The sequence below is a fragment of the Neophocaena asiaeorientalis genome, unplaced genomic scaffold, assembly GCF_003031525.2.
Source record: "Neophocaena asiaeorientalis asiaeorientalis breed wild unplaced genomic scaffold, Neophocaena_asiaeorientalis_V1.1 scaffold868, whole genome shotgun sequence".
NCBI lineage: Eukaryota > Metazoa > Chordata > Mammalia > Artiodactyla > Phocoenidae > Neophocaena > Neophocaena asiaeorientalis.
In genome coordinates, this window is record NW_020173941.1 from 142,065 (window position 1) to 161,665 (window position 19,601).

Below are 19,601 nucleotides of genomic sequence, written 5' to 3' on the forward strand. Positions count from 1 at the left end.
ATAATAATATTTCAACTAAGAAATCCTCTGCAATGATTCCTCATAAGGAAATTTTATGTTAAAACCAAAATGTCAATACATAATCAGAACAGAGTAACTGTATAAAAGAGTTTTGTTGTTAGCATACTTTAACTCCTCAGGATAAATCAACATCGTCACTTTAGCAAATGTGGCATTCCAGAACTGAGCACTTTGTTTTCTAATCTGTTTATTCTTGTGTGAAAATACTATGCATAATAATGGCGTGATCTGTTCAAGAAGTTCACTGTCGTAAGTCCCAGTGTAGCTGACGTGTAGACAAGCAATAATTTCTCCTAGTAGCTTTTCTAACTAGGAAAAAGAAAAAGTTCATTAGGATAACACTTAGAAATGTTACTTTTCAAACAGAAAAAATAAAAGCACAAAGCATACTAAATTAAATTCACAGAACATGCTGTTATTTCAATTTTTTTTTTTAAAGCTCCCATCACCTTCAATATATAACACACTTTATAGGCAAGAACTTACTTTATCGATACAACAGCTTGAATTCAAGCTTATTCTCCATTAACAGAAAAAATTATGTTTTCACATAAATTATAAGTTTTACCTATAAAAACCTTGGAACCAATTACTTTCATATATAAAGGGATAAGACAGATGAGTTATATGAATTTAAAGCAATATTAAATCTTCCTTTAAAAAACTATCCTTAAAAAAAAAAAAAAAAACAGCAAGGCCGGAAGGGAGCTGGGAAGCCGAGCGATGCCCCGGCCCGGGTGCCCAGTGACTGGGCGCACAGGCAGAGTCTGTCTGCCGCGCGTCCCCGCCTTCCCGTACCTTCCTCCACCTGATGATGGTCGAACTAAACCCATTCCAAGGAAGGGTTCTGCGGAGGGCTTTGAGTCCTCAGACAACAAGTGTCTGTTAAGAGCTACTGATTGGAAAAAGAAGATCAGCACTGTGGTGAGCTCCAAAGAAGTGAATAAGTTTCAGATGGCTTATTCAAACCTATTGAGAGCTAACATGGATGGGCTGAAGAAGAGGGACAAAAAGAGCAAGAGTAAGAAGAGCAAAGCAGCGCAGTGAAGGGCACCAGGTTTCCTGCTTTCACCAGTTAACCACTGAATTGCTATGTTTCCTTTGGTTTTTACTTTTGGCCACAAAGCTGGGTTTCTGATTCCTCTACAATAACTGTTTTCATGTGAGATTAGGGTCAATTTTGGATGGAAGAAGGGCTGCAGTGTTTACAGGGTAGTTACAAGAAGCCAGTTTATTTTATATCTGGCTAAGTGGTCTGTGTTGTATGATTGTATGTTTCTGGATAATAGTTTACAGTCTCTGTAGCCGTCTGTGAAGAGCACTGTATCATTAAACCTGTATATATCAGTAAAAAGAAAGAAAGAAAACGATGTATCTGTCCAACTTTCCTTTGCATCCTTCTTAGACTCCATCTCTCTCCAGGGGTTTACCTAAACCCATTATGTCTTTCAAGAAAATCGTACCTATTCCAAAATTACCTTTGTTTCCCTCAAAGAATCCATTCTTTTAAGGTTAAGATATCTCAGATTTAAGAGAAAACTCTAATGCTTATTAATTAAAAATATCATGTGGTGAAATGAAAAACAAGTGTTGCTACTGAAAGGAAGTCAACCTTCTTCCCTAGAATCAGTTTTCCATACATGAATAATTTAAATTGGAAAGGCCACCCAGAAATTCTTGGCTAGTATGTTGAGGCTGAAGACGGCCCATAGTCAGGGGAGCAGTTACATACAAGAGACTGATCAAACAGTATATATGCTGAGGCAGGTAAATAGAGAAAGGGGATATCCAAGACTAGAATAAACCTTATATGAGAAAATAACTGAAAGTAATTCTAGAGAAACATAACTGTGTAGTTCACAAACACACCAATGTATTTCCCACCTCTGTCCACTCAGAGATCCAGAAGCAGTGACACCTTAATAGCAATGAACAGATTTTGGTTTCTAAATGCCATTCTCAGCTAAAAGGAACCATATTCCTTGGAGATATGGCTAGTTCCAGGCTGAGGCAGGGAAAAATATAAACATCTTATGTCAAAGTTCTCAAAGAATAATGGAAACATATGAAAAGGTTAATAGATGCCAACAAGAACATTAAATTTTAATAGAAATAAATTATAGCCTACTGAATAACAGAAATCCATGCTGATAAAAACAAAATAAATAGGGGACAAAGGAAGCTATATCTTACATTAGGATGTCACTTGCACCTGTGTCTGGTGCTTAGTGGCTTGATAAATAATTGTAGAATGGTTTATTATGGGAACATAATGAGATAAATAATTAAAATGGGGACAGCTTTTAGAATTAATGTAATTAAAGCAAAGGAGATAAACTCCTTGATACAAAGTAACGTAATTAAATGAAACAACATGAACTACCACTTTGGGAAACATCATAGTGTTTTAAGCAAGAAGCATCAGTGGCTGAAAAACTCATGGGTAAAAGTATGCTGGGTTAACAAGATATTTACACAGTCTCAATGTACCTGTCACAAAACATTAACTTATTAATTATAAGTATTTACTAATTAACTTTACAGTGGAAAACCTGGCAGATACCATCTTAACCAAATAGTAAATGTTAATAACATCATTAGTAATGGGACAAACTGACTTGTGTGCCTGTTGACATAATGCACTGAAAAATATACTTCTGTAGTATCCCAGTGAAGAAATGAAATCTCAATCTAATCTTGAGGAAATACTGACAGAGCCCAATTGAGAGACGCTCAGAAAGTAACTTTATTTGTATTCTTTGCTTTTTTAAAAAAAAGAGTTATTAATTTAAAAAAATTAATTTATTTAATTTATTTATTTATTTTTGGCTGCCTTGGGTCTTCATTGCTGCGCACAGCCTTTCTCTAGTTGTGATGAGCAGGGGCTACTCTGTTGCAGTGTGCAGGCCTCTCACTGCAGTGGCTTCTCTTGTTGTGGAGCACGGGCTCTAGAGCACAGGCTCAGTAGTTGTGGCTGGCGCGTGGGCATCTTCCCAGACCAGGGCTCGAACCCGTGTCCCCTGCATTGGCAGGCGGATTCTTTTTTTTTTTTTGGCAGGTGGATTCTTAACCACTGCACCACCAGGGAAGCCCTGTACTCTTCACTTTTAAAGGTCGTGAAAGACAAGACTTGGGAAATGTTCTAGATCAAAGACTTGTCTACAAGTACTTTGAAATGGTTCCAGGAAATAAAAATAAAAAGTATAAAGGGGAGTGGGGGATGAAAATAATAAGACAAAAGCAATCAACTGATAACTGAGGAATCTGAGTAAAGAATGTTTAGTGTTGGGCTTCCCTGGTGGCGCAGGGGTTGAGAATCTGCCTGCTAATGCAGGGGACACGGGTTCGAGCCCTGGTCTGAGAAGATCCCACATGTCGCGGAGCAACTAGGCCCGTGAGCCACAACTACTGAGCCTGCACGTCTGGAGACGCTCCGCAACAAGAGAGGTCACAACAGTGAGAGGCCCGCGCACCGCGATGAAGAGTGGCCCCCGCTTACCACAACTAGAGAAAGCCCTTGTATAGAAACGAAGACCCAACACAGCCAAAAATAAAAATAAATTAAAAGAAGGCTCAACATTAAAAAAAAAAAAAAAATGTTTAGTGTCTGTGTATAACTTTTGCAATGTTTCTCTAAAACAAATTACAAAATAAAAGTTATCCAAAAACTCTCAAAGTGATCCTTATGCATATTTATGAATAATAATAATTTTCTTTCAACTAGTTCTAATTTTTGTTTCCTCTCCTCCTCAACTTTTGCTGGCAGCTTTTAGAAATCTCCCCTAGTTTCCATAAATTTAAACAGCAAGAACACCTCTTGCAAGACAAGGAATGAAGACAAAAGACTTCTAATTCTGGGTTTACAGATCATGGATAGAATGGATATTCAGTTAATTCTAATTTTTCATAAGTAACAAAATAGGTAAAATTATGTCTACCTGGAGCTCATCGTCTTGCCTTATCAAACTTCGGTGGCTCACAAAATAATTTCTGATATCATCTGTTATATAACCTTTATAGTTAAGATATTTAGAGAATTTTATTTTTGGACTAAGAGGTAATCAGATTAAGTGTTGCTCAGCCCAAAAGGGGGCTGAGATTAAAAACAAAAAATCCAAGCACATCCACTTCTGTAGCATCAAGGCTGGGATGCTCTGACCTGTAATACACTTTAGTCACATAACATCTTTCTCTACATTACTATTTAAAACTGAAACACCCCCCAAAAAACCCAAAAACTCCCCCCCCCAAAAAACCCTAAAGATATTTTATGTTCTAGTAATCTTTACACTAATTCATCAAGGATAGATCTTATTAAAAGAAAACTGAGGGACTTCCCTGGTGGCACAGTGGTTAAGAATCTGCCTGCCAATGCAGGGGACACGGGTTCGATCCCTGTTCCAGGAAGATCCCACATGCTATGGAGCAACTAAGCCCGTGTGCCACAACTACTGAGCCTGTCCTCTAGAGCTTGCGAGCCACAACAACTGAACTCGCATGCCACAACTACTGAGCCTGTACTCTAGAGCTTGCGAGCCACAACAACTGAACTCGCATGCCACAACTACTGAAGCCCGCGCACCTAAAGCCCATGCTGCGCAATGAGAAGCCACCGCAATGAGAAACCCACACGCCGCAGCAAAGAGTAGCCCCTGCTCGCTCCAACTAGAGAAAGCCCGCACGCAGCAATGAAGACGCAATGCAGCCAAAAATAAACAAATAAAATAAATTAAAAAAAAAAAGAAGGATATGAGCCTTAAAAAAAAAAACCCAAAAGAAAAGAAAACTGAGTATGTTCTCAATCTTTCAACAGGAAAAGTAACCTTTAAACATCCACATTTTTCATTACTGGAAGGTTCTTTCCTATACAGTATGAAAATATATAATCACTGGTAGAAATATATAAGTTCAAAGAACCACTTAGTAGAATAAAATAGCTCAGTATTTATTACAACATAATTTAGAATTAACCAAGGAACATAGTTATAAAAATAAGACAACTTGTTATGATTTCAATTGTCCAATTTTATGGAGTAAAAAATTGAGTTAAACTTTTAGCATCATTTTAAATTTCCTGTAAAACCATAACTGATTAATCACTGCCACGATTTTCTATGCAGTTGAATGTCAATTTAATGATTATTTCAAATCAGGCTACCAAATAAGAACATTTTAACAAATGTCCAAGTTTTTTGTCCACATAATCCCTTGTACCAGATGAAGTAAAATCATTTGTATTATTAGACAATCTCTAAATAGGACAATATTTATGTTTCTGCATCATAAAAAGGCGTTAGATTGGGGGGGAGGGTGAGAGAGAGACACACACACAGAAGGAAAGAGAGCAAGCATGTGAGCTTCTAGCATAGTAACTAACATGGTTACACAGCATCAAAAGTAGGTAAAATGAGATGGGAAAAGCTATTAGGATTTGCCCTGACAACAGTTCAGACAGCCATGTTTATGATATATAAGGTAAGCAAATAAAATACTTACATTTAATTTTGGGCTGATACTTAATATTATATGGTGAAAAGTCGATGCAATCAACCATTACAGTAATAATATGAGTGATCCTATCCAAGAACAATAAATTCTAGGAAAGAATAGTTAAGTATTATATTAGAATCTTTTAACTACTGGCATGGTTTATATAAAGTATAAGCATGAACAAAAATATAAGACTAACTCCCACATATAACATATAGTAACACACGTCATAGCTTATACCATTTAAGGTACATTAAGTATATGGTTATGAATATTTCCCAGTTAACTGCTGTGTGCCAAGTACTATACCTTTTTTTTGTTTCTCAATATTTATGGAAAATAATTCAGCTTTAAGATGCCCATAAAACTCAGCATATAAACCAATAAACTGAAAATGGAAGAGCTAGGTTCAAACTTAAGATTCTTTACCAAATTTCTCTTCAAAATTACAAAAGTGTTCACTAAACCCAGCAGAAACAAAATGTGAAATGTTGCTAAAGCTCCCCGATACCCTTTCCTCCTCCCTCCTCAAATCCAAATGAAATAAAAATAAACCCTTAGAAGCATCAGACATTTTTCTGGAAACTTTTTTTAAAGACGGGGGGCAGGGCTTCCCTGGTGGCGCAGGAGTTGAGAGTCCGCCTGCCGATGCAGGGGACATACGTTCGTGCCCCGGTCCGGGAAGATCCCACATGCCGCAGAGCGGCTAGGCCTGTGAGCCATGGACACTGAGCCTGCGCGTCCGGAGCACTCCGCAACGGGAGAGGCCACAACAGTGAGAGGGCGTGTACCACAAAAAAAAAAGACAGGGGTGCAAGGGAGACTGAAAATAGAACAAAGGAAATCCCAGCACCATGAGTCAAAGAACACCTCAAAAATAGTGAGCTTTCCGAGAAGAAACTGAGTAACAGAAGACACAGGGAGGGTTCTGAGAAAAAGATATGATGGTCATTATAAAAATCAAATGGGTAATTAAAAGACTACTGAAATTTAAAGTTCTATAATACAGTTGCTCTGCTTTTATTCTCCATTACCTTTCACTTGTCCAATTCACTGGACTAATTCACATGTCTGCCACTAAAGACAACCTCCCCCAGTCAGTGTTAAGGACCAAGAGGAGGAAGGGAGAGCCCCCAGTTAACCTAAGAAAACCACATGGAAGGTTCAGTACAGATGATAACCTACACATCCATATAGAAAAGATGTTAAAGCTCCAGTGCTTCCTTCTTGCTCACAATTACAAGGCAAAGCTTGCTTGTAACTACAATTGGCTATCAAAGCCAGAAAAACAGGGGATCTCTCCTGGGTTAGAAAACACATTCCAGCTACCAATATTGTTCAATATTAACCTTTATTGACAAATATGAAGAAGGTGTGCTAAATACCAGTAGAACTAATCCACGAGGAAAGAGGTAGTAACAGAAACAGAAAAAAACTACTATCTTCAAAGAGGAAATCATATCCACTTAAAAACATAAATGTAAAAATAAAACTACTATAAAACACCTCAGCATTTAAACAAAGAATGGAAACAGAAATATCACGGTCCCAGAAATCAGTACCAAAAATAAAGCAAAACACAAACAGATATAAAGAAAGAAAAGTAACAGACATAGAAGATGACACCTGAAGATCTAAGCACTCTTCCTGAGATGAAGGCACAGCTCTTTAGATTGAAAGGGTCTACCAAGTACTTAAAACAGTTTAAAAGATGCCTCAAGACACACCATGGTGAAATGTCTAAATTCTAAAGGCAAGAGGAAAACCCAAAAACTTTACAAACTAAAAAAGAGGTTAATAACAAAAAAATTAGAAATTAGTGGGACTTCCCTGTAGTCCAGTGGGTAAGACTCCACACTCCCAATGCAGGGGGCCTGGTTTTGATCCCTGGTCGAGGAACTAGATCCCACGTGCACGCTGCAACTAAGTTCACATGCCACAACTAAGAAGCCCGCATACCATGCTTCAACTAAAAGATTCCCGCATGCCAAAACTAAGACCTGGTGCAGCCAAAATAAATAAATGTTTTAAAAATTATTTTAAAAAATTAGTATCAAACAATGCATTTGTAACAGTAGCAGTAAGAAAAATAATAAGTCTTAGATGCATATTTTGTAAAAATGAAAAAAATGTTACAGAAATGAACAAATGAACAGTATCTTCAAAACTGATAAAAAATTTTCTGAAACCTAAAAATTGTAACTAATTACTTAGTTACATATTTGACAAGGAATTATCAGTCACATACATGTGTGTTATTCCCAAAATACAAAAATTGGACAATGACGAACTCCAATCTCACTAATGAAGATATACGCAAAAAATTTTAAAACACTTATCTACAATGTTTTAAAAGATTTTCACTGTGACCAAGAAGTGCCCTTCTCAAGGACACAAGTTTGGTTTAACATACAGAAATGCACATTACCAACAGATCTCATATACTCCAGCAGCAACCAAATATGGGCAGCAAAGAGACCATACATAACAGCTGAAAAACAGCTTTAAAACTTCCAAAAAAATCAAGCAAGCTTGGTTAAGTTTAGAATTAAATAAATATTCCTTAATAGAAAAACTCAACATTATAAAGATGTAAATTCTTTTCCAAATTAATCTATAAATGCAATATAACCAACTAATGACAAAATCCCGACAGGGTATTTTATAAAACTTGATATATTCTACATTTCTTGCAGAAGAGAATAAAGATGTAAGCCTACCCAAGACAATAATTTAAAGGTGAAAACTGAGGGTCAAGCTTCTCCCTAACAATTATAAAAGCCTTCAACAAATTCACTGTCTAGGTGGCCAGATAAAAGCCAGGGATATACATCAACAAGACAGAAAGTCCCTAACCTCATGGAGCGTGGGGGGAAGTTACAGAATGAAGTACACAAACGATTCTGATGACAAGATGCTCAGATAGAAATTAACAAGACTAATTAAATAAGATTCTTTGAAGAAGGAAGCACAAGCTTCAAGGGCAGTTGTAAGCAGTTCAGATTTTTACTCCAAATGCAACAAAAAGCTACAGAAGTGTTTTAATCTGATTTACATTTTTAAAGTCGCTCTGACAAATACTATAGTACCAAAATACCATAATCAGAATTATGCCAATATTTTAAAAAAGAGATTATAAATACTTTTACTCTTCTCTGTAGGGGTAACCACTATTAAGAGCTAGAAAATCTATCTTTTTAGATGGAAAAAAACATTCTTCAGAGTAATAAATAAATTTCAACTGGCAAGAACACTGTATTCATGTACATATGTGAGCATAAATATGTAACTTATGGGTAGAAAGAAAGAGGTCTATTCTAGAATGATACATACCAAACTGCTGACAGCAGCTGTTGCTCTTTTTATAGAATAAGGGAAAGGAGTGAATAGGAACCTACATTTTTAGATCTACAAACTTCTAGAGGATAGACTTTAAAGAGCTAACAGATATGATAAAGCAAGGTCCAGGACAGTAAGGTCCTTGTACGGGTCATCTAGAATGGCACAGACACACAACAGAGTAGTAAAATCACATCACTGTTAAATGGTCCTGATACATGGACCTTAGAGTCCAAAGACACAAAACTTTTTTGCAAAGCTGTTACTCGTTTTATACACTAACTTCATTACTTATAAACTAAAAGCATTAGTAAATGACAGTTCACAAATGTTATCTCTATTTACTTGAAAAGAATCCTTTACATGCAAAAAAGGTCAGTATCAGGATAAACTCACTGAAAGGCCTTCATCTTCCAAACTGGACATTATCTTGGAAGAAAGTTCCTCACAGCACAAATTCTCCTCTGCAGTTGCCACCAAAGCTGCACAGCGAGCAAATGCTCTATATAATTCTGACCAAGTTTTAAGTAAGGTCTTCATGGTGGCCTAGTAACAATAAAAAAGAAATTTAGAAAACACATCTACACATCAGAACACCTAACAGAATACATCTTTAACATTTTAAAAACACGGTAACATTTATAGGTGTCAAGGAGGAGACTAGAATAGGGTAGTGAGTTTGCCCACCTCCACAGAGCTCTAACTGAAAAACTGTAATAATGCCACAATACCAACAATTATCAAAGGTCAAGAGGAACTTCTCTCTTCCTTCACCACTTTCCTTTCTCCTAAGCTGATTATAGGTCATAAGAAAGTCTTGTTTTAGGTAAAATTACTGTAGGGGTTCATTATAAAGGGTGACATAATATTTTCAGAAAAATGCAAATTCATCAAGTAAAACTTTGCCTTACCGCTGGAATTTTTTGTGCTGAAAAAATATGGTTTATTGGTAAAGTCAGTGCACAATAGATGGCACTAAAATTATGTTCTAAGGCATCACCTTGATTCACTTCATTGGTCTGAAACAAGAAAAATAATGAAGAAGTTAGACAAATTACCATCTAATTCTAGCCTGAAGTAGTAACATCTTACTATGTGTAGTCAGTAGAATTGTGTCTCCAATGTTGAGATGTTCAACAGATGGTGAACTCCTAACCTCTGCAAACTTTGGAAATAGGGTCTTTGCAGATGTAATCATGCAATAATGAAGCCATGCCGGTTTAGGGTGGGCCCTAATCCAATAACTGGCATCCTTATAACAAACGGGCAAGTTGAATAGACAGAAACTACTTTGAAGAATGCCATGTGAAAATGGAGGCTGAGACTGAAGTGATGCATCCACAAGCCAAGGAACATCAAGAATTACTGGAAGCTAAGAGAAGCATGGAACACACTCTCCTTCAGAGCTTCAGAAGAAACCAATCCTGCCAACACCTTGATTTTGAAATTCTGGCCTCAAGGGCTATAAAAAAGTAAATTCCTATTGATTTAAGCCATCAGTTCATGGTAATTTTTTAAGCAACCCTGGGAAACAACACACTGGTTTTAAGTCCTAAAAAAGAACCCCAAAGGTGACTCCAAAATCTTTTACTATACACAGAAGGTAGATTCAAGCAAGGACTTATAAAAAGGGCCTCTAGCATCCTTTAAACAGTTGGAAATTATTTATGAACATAAACTTTTTTCTTCAGGAAGAATATGTTTAATGGAGTGTTGGCTCAAGCAGCCAAAATAAGGGCTACTGTATAACCACATAAAAAATTCCTTGGAGTCTTCAGTCCATTTGAGAGTTATAACGGACTATTTCCCAAAGAATAATTCCATTTAAAGACTGATGAACAGATAAAGCAGCTGATGAACTATTAATAGTGACAGAACTTCAGCTCCATACGCTGACAATATTGCCACTTTATAAAGTAATTAAAACGTAGGGTTAGTCAACTCTCAACAATTAATGATTTAGGAACTACAATATGGCTTTAAGGTAATCACCAACATAGGATCCCATCAACCATGGGATCCTAAGAATATACAGTCTAGTCAAGATACCCATATTATTCCCCATAGTACAAATGAAAGAATCCAAGATATAAACAGGGGAATCTGTATGTATCATGTAAGCCTTCTGGCTTTCTAATTACTGGAGAAAATGGACTGTTTAGTCCCCACTAAGTTATACTTTCTTGAATAAGGCAGAAACATGATGAAATCAACTAATCTAAAGAGTAGAAAATTAACCAATCCTGTAGAAAAAAACATGCAATATCTTCCATTCAAATACAAACTTCTATTCATATACCCCTGTGCTCTAACAAGGAAGAAAAAAAGGAAGATATTAAATTTGGGGGAAACATGCAGCTAACTTATATCATACCTGATTTATCAATTCAGTTAATGGGGTGACTATAATACTCCACATTCTCCAAAGATGCTCCTTGTTTTTCAACTGCTTTGCATTTTGATTAATAACATTTAAGACAGAGTCACTGAAAGCCAGCGGTGAAGTTGGACCAGAAAGAACACAGCCTACAAGTGTTTCCAGGTTGAGAAAAAACCTGGAGGAAAAAATTTTCAACTATGCATTAACTGTACGTTCTTCGAAAATACATTAATTACATTATAGCAAGGTTATAAAAATAACTGACAAAAAAAGAATCCCAACTCTTATTTTGATTTTTTTCATTTTTAAAAAATTTAGAGTAAGTCAAAAGAATATCATTCATCACAGGACAAACTTTCCAAGATAAACAAAATAGTTTGTTTAAAATTACCTTTCATCTTCTACACCACATGCTAACAGATTATTGAAAATTAACTGAATTAAAAACAAAGCAGGAGTCCCCTGAAAAAAGATGGGAGATGGCAATCAATCTTCCTGTTACAAACAGTATATTCTTGTTATACTTGTTTTCTACAATCAATTATGTGAAATACGACCGTTTTAAGCTTGAGAAATTTAACTTTCGAAATTACTTAGGAAATGACAAAAATGATAGCAAATGTACTTCCACAAACTACACACAAAAAGCAAGCTCTTTATATTTTAATCATAGCTGTTACATCTATGTGAGCAATTAAAGAACAGAGAGAGATTCCAGATATAAAAAAAAATGTTGACTTAAAACTTGCTGGATCAGTAATACCTACATCCAGAAGATACTAAATATATTTCACCATAAGTAACCCAATGCTACTAAGCTTCCAAAATTTATAACAGTAACCAAAACTATTATTATATAAAAGCAAAGAGAAAACTTTCCTTCTAGACCCTTTGTTTAATCCAGGAAAATAGTTCCATTAATAGTGCCATACTTAATTATTCACATTAATTATAACGAGTGTACCTTGTTTTATTGTGCTTTGCAGATATGGCATTTTTTACATATTGAATGTTTGTGGCAACCCTATGTCGACCAAGTCTATTAGCACCATTTTTCTAACAGCATTTGTTCACTTCATGTCCCTGTCACATTTTGGTAATTCTCACGATTTTCAAACTTAACATTATGTGTCCTGACTGCTCCACTAACCAGCCATTATCCTGTCTCTCTCCATCTCCTCTGGCCTCCCCATTCCCTGAGACACAATACTGAATTTAGACAAATTAATAACACTACAATGGCCTCTAAATGTTTAAGCAAAAGGAAGAGTTGCACGTCTCTCACTTTCAATCAAAAGCTAGAAATAATTAAGCTTAATAGGGAAGGCGTGTCAGAAAGGCTAAAAGCTAGGCCTCTTGTGCAAGTTAGCGAAGTTGTGAACGCAAAGGAAAAGTTATTGAAGGAAATGAAAAGTGCTACTTCAGTGAACACAAGTAACAGTAAGAAAGCAAAACAGCCTTATTGCTGATATGGAGAACATTTTAGTCGTCTAGATACATCAAACCAGCTACAACATTCCCTTAAGCCAAAGCCTAATCCACAACAAGGTCCTAACTCCTCAATTCCGTGAAAGCTGAGAGGTGAGGAAGCTGCAGAAGAAAAGTGTGAAGCCAGCAGAGGTTGGTTCACGAGATTTAAGGAAATAGCCCTCTCCATAACATCAAAGTGCAAGGTGAAGCAGCAAGTGCTCACACAGAAGCTGCATCAAGTTATACAGAAGACCTAGCTATTTAATTAATAATGATGGTGGTTACCGTAAACAACAGATTTTCTACCTGTTGTTAAAACAGCCTCGTACTGGAAGAAGCCGCCATATAGGACTTTCACAGCTAGAGAGGAAAAGTCAATGTCTGCTTCAAAGCTTCAAATGACACGCTGCCTTTTATTAGGGGCTAATGCAGCTAGTGATTCTAAGTTGAAGCCAATGCCATTTACCATCCCAAAAATACTAGGGCCCTTCAGAATCATGCTAAATCCACTCTGCCTGTGCTTTATATAAATGGAACAAACCCTGGATGACAGCTTATCTGTTCACAACATGGTTTACTGAGTATTTTAAGCCCACTGTTGAGATCTACTCCTCAGGGAAAAAAAAAAAAAAAAGAGAGAATCCTTTCAAAATATTACTGCCCATTGATGATGCACCTGGACACCCAAGCACTCTGACGAAGATGTACAATGAGACTAATGTTGTTTTCATGTCTGCTAACACAACATCCATTCTGCAGATCAAGGAGCAACTTCAACTTCCAAGCCTTTTTCAGAAATACATTTCATGGGCTTCCCTAGTGGCACAGTGGTTGAGAGTCCGCCTGCCGATGCAGGGGACATGGGTTCATGCCCCAGTCTGGGAAGATCCCACATGCCGCGGAGCGGCTGGGGCCGTGAGCCATGGCCGCTGAGCCTGCGCATCCGGAGCCTGTGCTCCGCAACGGGAGAGGCCACAACAGTGAGAGGCCCGCATACATAAAATAAAATAAAATAAAAAGAAATACATTTCATAAGGTTATAGTTGCCATAAAGAGTGATTCCTCTGATAGACCTGGGCAAAGTAAACTGAAAACCTTATGGAAAGGACTCATCATTCTAGATGCCGTGAAGAACATTCATGGTTCATGGGAAGAGGTCAAAATATCAACATAAACAGGCGTTTGGAAGAAGTTGATTCCAACCTTCCTGAATGACTTAGAGGGGTTTAAGACTTCAGTGGAGGAAATAACTACAGATGTGGCAGAAACTGCAAAGAACTAGAATTAGGATTGGAGCCTGAACATGTGAAAGAATTGCTGCAATCTTATGCTAAAACCAACAGATGTGCAGTTGCTTCTTATGGATAAGCTAAGAAAGTGGTTTCTTAAGATGGAATCTACTCCTGGTGAAGATGTTGAAGACTGCTGAAGCGACAACAGGATTTAGAATTATTACATAAACTTAGTTGATAAAGCAGCAGTAGGGTTTCAGAGGGCTAACTAATTCTGAAAGAAGTTCTACTGTGGGTAAAACGCTATCCAACAGCATTACATGCTACAGAGAAATCATTTGTGAAAGGAAGAATCAATCACAGCAAACGTCACTGTTGTCTCATTTTAAGAAATTCCCACAGCCACCCCAGCCTTCAGCAACCACCACCTTGATCAGTCAGCAGCCGTCAATATGGAGACAAGACACTCCAGCAGTAAAAAGATGACTCACTGACGGCTCAGATGATAGGTAGCATCTGTTTAGCAATAAAGTACTTTTAAATTAAGGTATGTTTTTTTGTTTTGTTTTTTTTTAAGGAATAATGCTATTTACTCACACTTAACAGACTACAGTATAGTGTAAACATTAACTTTCACATGCATTGGGAAACGAAAAATTTCATGTGACTTTCTTTACTGTGATATTCACTTTCTTGGCACCGGTCTGGAACTGAACCTGCAGTATCTCTGAGGTACACCTGTACTTTGTCTATCATTTTTTCCTTTAACATAATCAGCGTATTCAAATTCAATTCTCTTGGAACTTTGCAATCTAAGTTTCACTACCTTATGAAAAAAAATACCATGGATCTTTTTGCTTATTAGCTAATTTAGTATCATTACATTTAAGATACTTGCATTAAGAATATCCATATTAGCAACCTGATATGCTGGAGAACCTAATACTTTCTGAGGAAGTCCTTTAATTGTAATTTCCATGAGAACCTAAGAAAGACAAAAGGTTTTACTGTACATTAGCCATAAAAATAGTACCTTACTTAGTAAAAATCTTATAGTATTAACTATATTTTTAACAATTTATTACAAGTAATGTTTGTTCATTAATGTAAATACATTCTCATTAGCTTAAAATGTTCAAATACAGAAATATAAATAATAAAATGATGAAGTCCTTTCTTATCTCCAGGAATAATCAATGTTACCAGTTTGGAGTTTATTTTTTAGACCTAAATTTCCATATATGTAAGTACAGAGAGAAACATAACTTCCTAGGCTAGCTGTCTTATACCTGTTTTATACCATTAATGATATTGTACTGTAAGATACTCTGGAACTAATTTTCTTCACCTGACTGTGTTACAGTTTTCACATCAGTCTATGTAGACATTCTTAACTGATAAACAAATGTGCCGTTTGTTCAAACTTTTTAAAAATTAATGGTCCTTGAGGCTATTTTCATTTTTTATACTACAAAAAGAAATTCTGCAATCAATTATGTACTCAATAGTGCCAGAAGCAAGTATTTCAAAGAACTGCTAACTAGAAGCTGTATCTAAGACACGCCTCTCAAATGTGACAGAGATTACCAAACTGCCATCCAAAAATATTATTATACTGGTATTAACCTGAATTATATAACATAAGTGAATAACATGACAAAAATAACTGTTGGTGAAAATAAGCTTTCACGTATTCTCATTTGAACAGACACTAACAATAATAATTAGCATTCATTGACACATTTATTTTGTTCCAGCCCCATAATGCTCTGCATTTATCAACTCATTTAATTATGAACTACTACTACATCTCTTCTTTATAGAGAGACAAGAAAGTAGACAGAGTGTCTAAGTTCATTCAGTTAATAGCTGGGCTGAGGTTCAACCTAGTCTGTACCAGAGCCCTTGCTATTAACCACTATCCTCTATTGCCACAGTAGATATGGCTGTCATGGCACATAAAGGAATCACTCAGAATCTACCTACGGGTGTAGTTTGTTCCATCTGCAGTTTATTTTGGGAAAGTCACTATTACAAAAAGTATATCCAATTCATTTTTTCCCTCTCTACTATGTAGGACATATTTAAAATGCAAAAGCTCTCCAAGATTATTACCAGATATTTTTTTAAATGTACATACTAACAATCAGTGGAACCCAGCAATCTTGTCACAAAATTAGTGTTCATCCGAGTTTCTTCAGTTCAAGTTTCATGCCCCTTATCCCATTTTCTCTGTACGGCCTATTCTTTTTCCTATGACACTGGAAGATTTCTGTAGTTGCCACTGTCATCATTTACTTTATTAAGAACGTTTCAAATGACTCTATTTAGTCAATAGAACAGCATTTACTACAGGGCCAAATGGCTGATAAATACTTGATATAAAATATTTTCCCAAATCCTGATCTGTGGTAGTACCTTCAATATAAAATTCAATTTCAGAATATGGTTTTAAAATTCCAGCACATATAGGTCTTATACTTACCAGTGTTTTCAATACAGGAAATACTTCTGACTTCACTATGCTTTCCAAAGATTTTAATAGAAGAGTCAAAACTTCAGAACCTGGTCTCTCTTTTTTGTTACCTATCAAAAAGGAAAAGGAGGGGTACAGTTCTAAACATGTATTTTTAGGGGTGAAAATACAGTCTTTTCAGGGGTAAAAATATATACTCAGAGAGCTATTAAAAAGTAATTTTTTTGTTTTTTTCTTACTAAAGTGCTTTGTTTAAAGGTAAAGTCTGGAAGATAAGATACTTCAAAAAAGGATTTTAAAATTAATTTTATATATGAAAGCCAAACAATTCACTGAGTGCTATAAAAATCTTTTGATCATTATAGTGCTTACCAGATTCAATAACTGACTTCACCAAGCTAACTAGCTCCTTCCAAATAGCATTGACGATTGCATCTGCCAAACAAAATAAAAGGTACTTTAGAATGAAATAGATATGACTACAAAAGCTCTCCCTTTCAAGCTTATACTACAGAAATAAATTGAGCAATACTTAAAAATTTAAAATATAATTCTCCTTGTAATAGTCAACCTTGTAATCAGTTTACAATATACTATTCACCTCATTTTTGTTTAAAGAAATATTTTTCAAAAGGACTGTTAACATACTCAGGGTAATTCTTTTTTTTCATCGACTGTATTTTCTGTATTGAAAACCTTTCACTTTTGAGACAAGGATTAAAGACTGAGAAGGATACCTGAAAGCCACTAGAAAAAAATTTTCCAACCAGTACAATAGCACTCTATTTAATTTTTAAAACCTGTCATCATTACTTGATAGGCTTTAGAACACAGGAGTTTAGGTGTAGATACTAAAATCACAGAGCCTAGGTATCAATCATAGCTCCGTCACTTACTATGTAACTTTGCACAAGTTATTGACTTCTCAGTATAACACAATCCCTTATCTGCAAAATAGGCTAACACAGAAGGTTCCTGTGAGGAGTCAATGAATTATATGCAAAGCTCCTGCAGCACAATCTGGAAACAGGTGGCACTATATAAACATTCACTACTTTTTCTTTTTAAACACAGGTTTAAATAATAAAAATCTTCTCTTAAACATTTACCAGAAGCATCTTTTCTAATTGCAACAAAGCTATCACGAACAGCAGTGATAAATGTATTTGCATGTTTGGAAAAAAAAGAAGAGCTGCTGATTAACGGATGTTCAAGTCGCTCTAAAAGAGAAAAAAAGACAATTATGCAAAACCAAAGCTTTATGAAATAAATTTCTCAATGTAAAATGTTAGGTGGTCTGATATGTTTTCTATGAAAAAGATTTAGGGACTTCCCTGGTGGCGCAGTGGTTAAGAATCTGCCTGCCAATGCAGGGGACACGGGTTCGAGCCCTGGTCCCAGAAGATCCCACATGCCGAGCAAATAAGCCCGCGCTCAGCCACAACTACTGAAGCCCGTGTGCCTAGAGCCCGTGCTCCGCAACAATGGAAGCCACCGCAATGAGCAGCCCGCGCACCACAAGGAAGAGGAGCCCCACTTGCCGTAACTAGAGAAAACCCACACGCAGCAACGAAGACCAAACGCAGCCAAAAATAAATAAATAAATTTATAAAAAAGATTTATAAAATCTCTTTCCTCACCCCAAAGTACAGTGTTCTGAACTGTGTTAGTAACTGAAATGATTTTAAAAACAATTAAATACCTAAGCTCAGCATAAGTTTGTTTTGCTTAGCAAAACTCAAGACTTCTGGACCCAACAAAAAATGAAGCAACATTTCAAGCCCCAAAACTTGTATAGAGGGGATTGTGGCCATTCCACCAAAATTTGAACTCAAGTTCATCCGGGGAGTTCCATATGGAGAAGCACCTTTAAACAAACAAACAAAATTGCTAAGTTATGTACGATTGAATTAGTTACCCAAATAAATATATTTTGTTTGCTTCATTTCAATGCAATGTACTTTTAAAAGTAAATAATTTGTTTTTCAATAAAAGTTGAAGAGTTTTTGTTTAAAGCCCACAACAGAGTTCCTAATTAAATACTAATCTTACTAGGTTAAGAACAAGACTAGTGTCACACACCATTTAAATGAATTCTCAGACATTAATCCATACCTTGACATTAATATGCAGGCATTCCTAAAACTTAAAATATAAAAATTTGACTCAGAATAGTTAACGTTAAATAGGAACAGCAGGGCTTCCCTCATGGCGCAGTGGTTGAGAGTCCACCTGCCGATGCAGGGGACACGGGTTCGTGCCCCGGTCCGGGAAGATCCCACATGCCGCGGAGCGGCTGGGCCCGTGAGCCATGGCCGCTGAGCCTGCACGTCCAGAGCCTGTGCTCCACAACGGGAGAGGCCACAACGGTGAGAGGCCCGTGTACCGCAAAAAAAACAAAAAAATAGGAAAAGCAAATAATTTTCTTTCACTGATATACGTACTAAGCCACATTCCTTACATCTGTTAAGATCTGACATTTTAAATTATAACTCTAATATTCTAATTCTGAAACAAATGTTAAGAGTCTGTAATGCACTTCATATAATGTAGTGGAAAAAAGTTGATCTTATCCAACTACAATACAATGACAGCAGTACACAGTAACACATACAGAAAACAAACAAAACGATTTTGTGATAAGGCAGCCAAAATTATGTGAATTACATGGAGCAAAGACTTGATTCAAAGTCTTTTTGTAAAAATAAAGGAAGAAAACCCCAAGTAGGTCTATCTCTTACCTTTGTGTACAGGGGTCGCAGGATTTAAAGCTGGAGAAGTAGCTACACGAGATGAACTGCCTTGAGGTGAAGCATTAGAATCAATGCTTATTGTGCTTTGAATCAGAGGCACACAGACCTATTGGGGTTTAAAAAGAGAAAGAGATGCAGGGAACTGAATCTGTAAATATGTGTAACTGTCCTATTTTTTTAAAGTCTTGTATAGGGGCTTCCCTGGTGGCGCAGTGGTTGAGAGTCCGCCTGCCGATGCAGGGGACACGGGTTTGTGCCCCGGCCCGGGAAGATCCCACGTGCCACGGAGCGGCTGGGCCCTTGAGCCATGGCCGCTGGGCCTGTGCGTCCGGAGCCTGTGCTCTGCAATGGGAGAGGCCACAGCAGTGAGAGGCCCGCGTACCGCAAAAAAAAAAAAAAAAAAAAAAAAATTTTCGATAAAACAATTAAAAAACTTTAAC

At 36.6% G+C, this 19,601-nt stretch overlaps 1 protein-coding gene across 1 annotated transcript in view; it reads right to left on the minus strand.

Annotated features, from left to right (window-relative positions):
* RIF1 (replication timing regulatory factor 1) overlaps positions 1–19,601 on the minus strand; it is a 54,594-nt gene that overhangs the window by 19,967 nt on the left and 15,026 nt on the right. Inside the window, exons 11-23 of the mRNA XM_024752732.1 lie at positions 19,150–19,267; positions 18,111–18,275; positions 17,518–17,628; positions 16,781–16,843; positions 16,418–16,518; positions 14,831–14,917; positions 11,622–11,692; positions 11,225–11,405; positions 9,762–9,869; positions 9,247–9,396; positions 5,518–5,617; positions 3,960–4,033; positions 128–330 (exon numbers count right to left, since the gene is read on the minus strand). Coding sequence (XP_024608500.1) covers positions 128–330; positions 3,960–4,033; positions 5,518–5,617; positions 9,247–9,396; positions 9,762–9,869; positions 11,225–11,405; positions 11,622–11,692; positions 14,831–14,917; positions 16,418–16,518; positions 16,781–16,843; positions 17,518–17,628; positions 18,111–18,275; positions 19,150–19,267 — 1,532 coding nt within the window. The remainder of the gene's footprint in view (positions 1–127; positions 331–3,959; positions 4,034–5,517; positions 5,618–9,246; positions 9,397–9,761; positions 9,870–11,224; positions 11,406–11,621; positions 11,693–14,830; positions 14,918–16,417; positions 16,519–16,780; positions 16,844–17,517; positions 17,629–18,110; positions 18,276–19,149; positions 19,268–19,601) is intronic.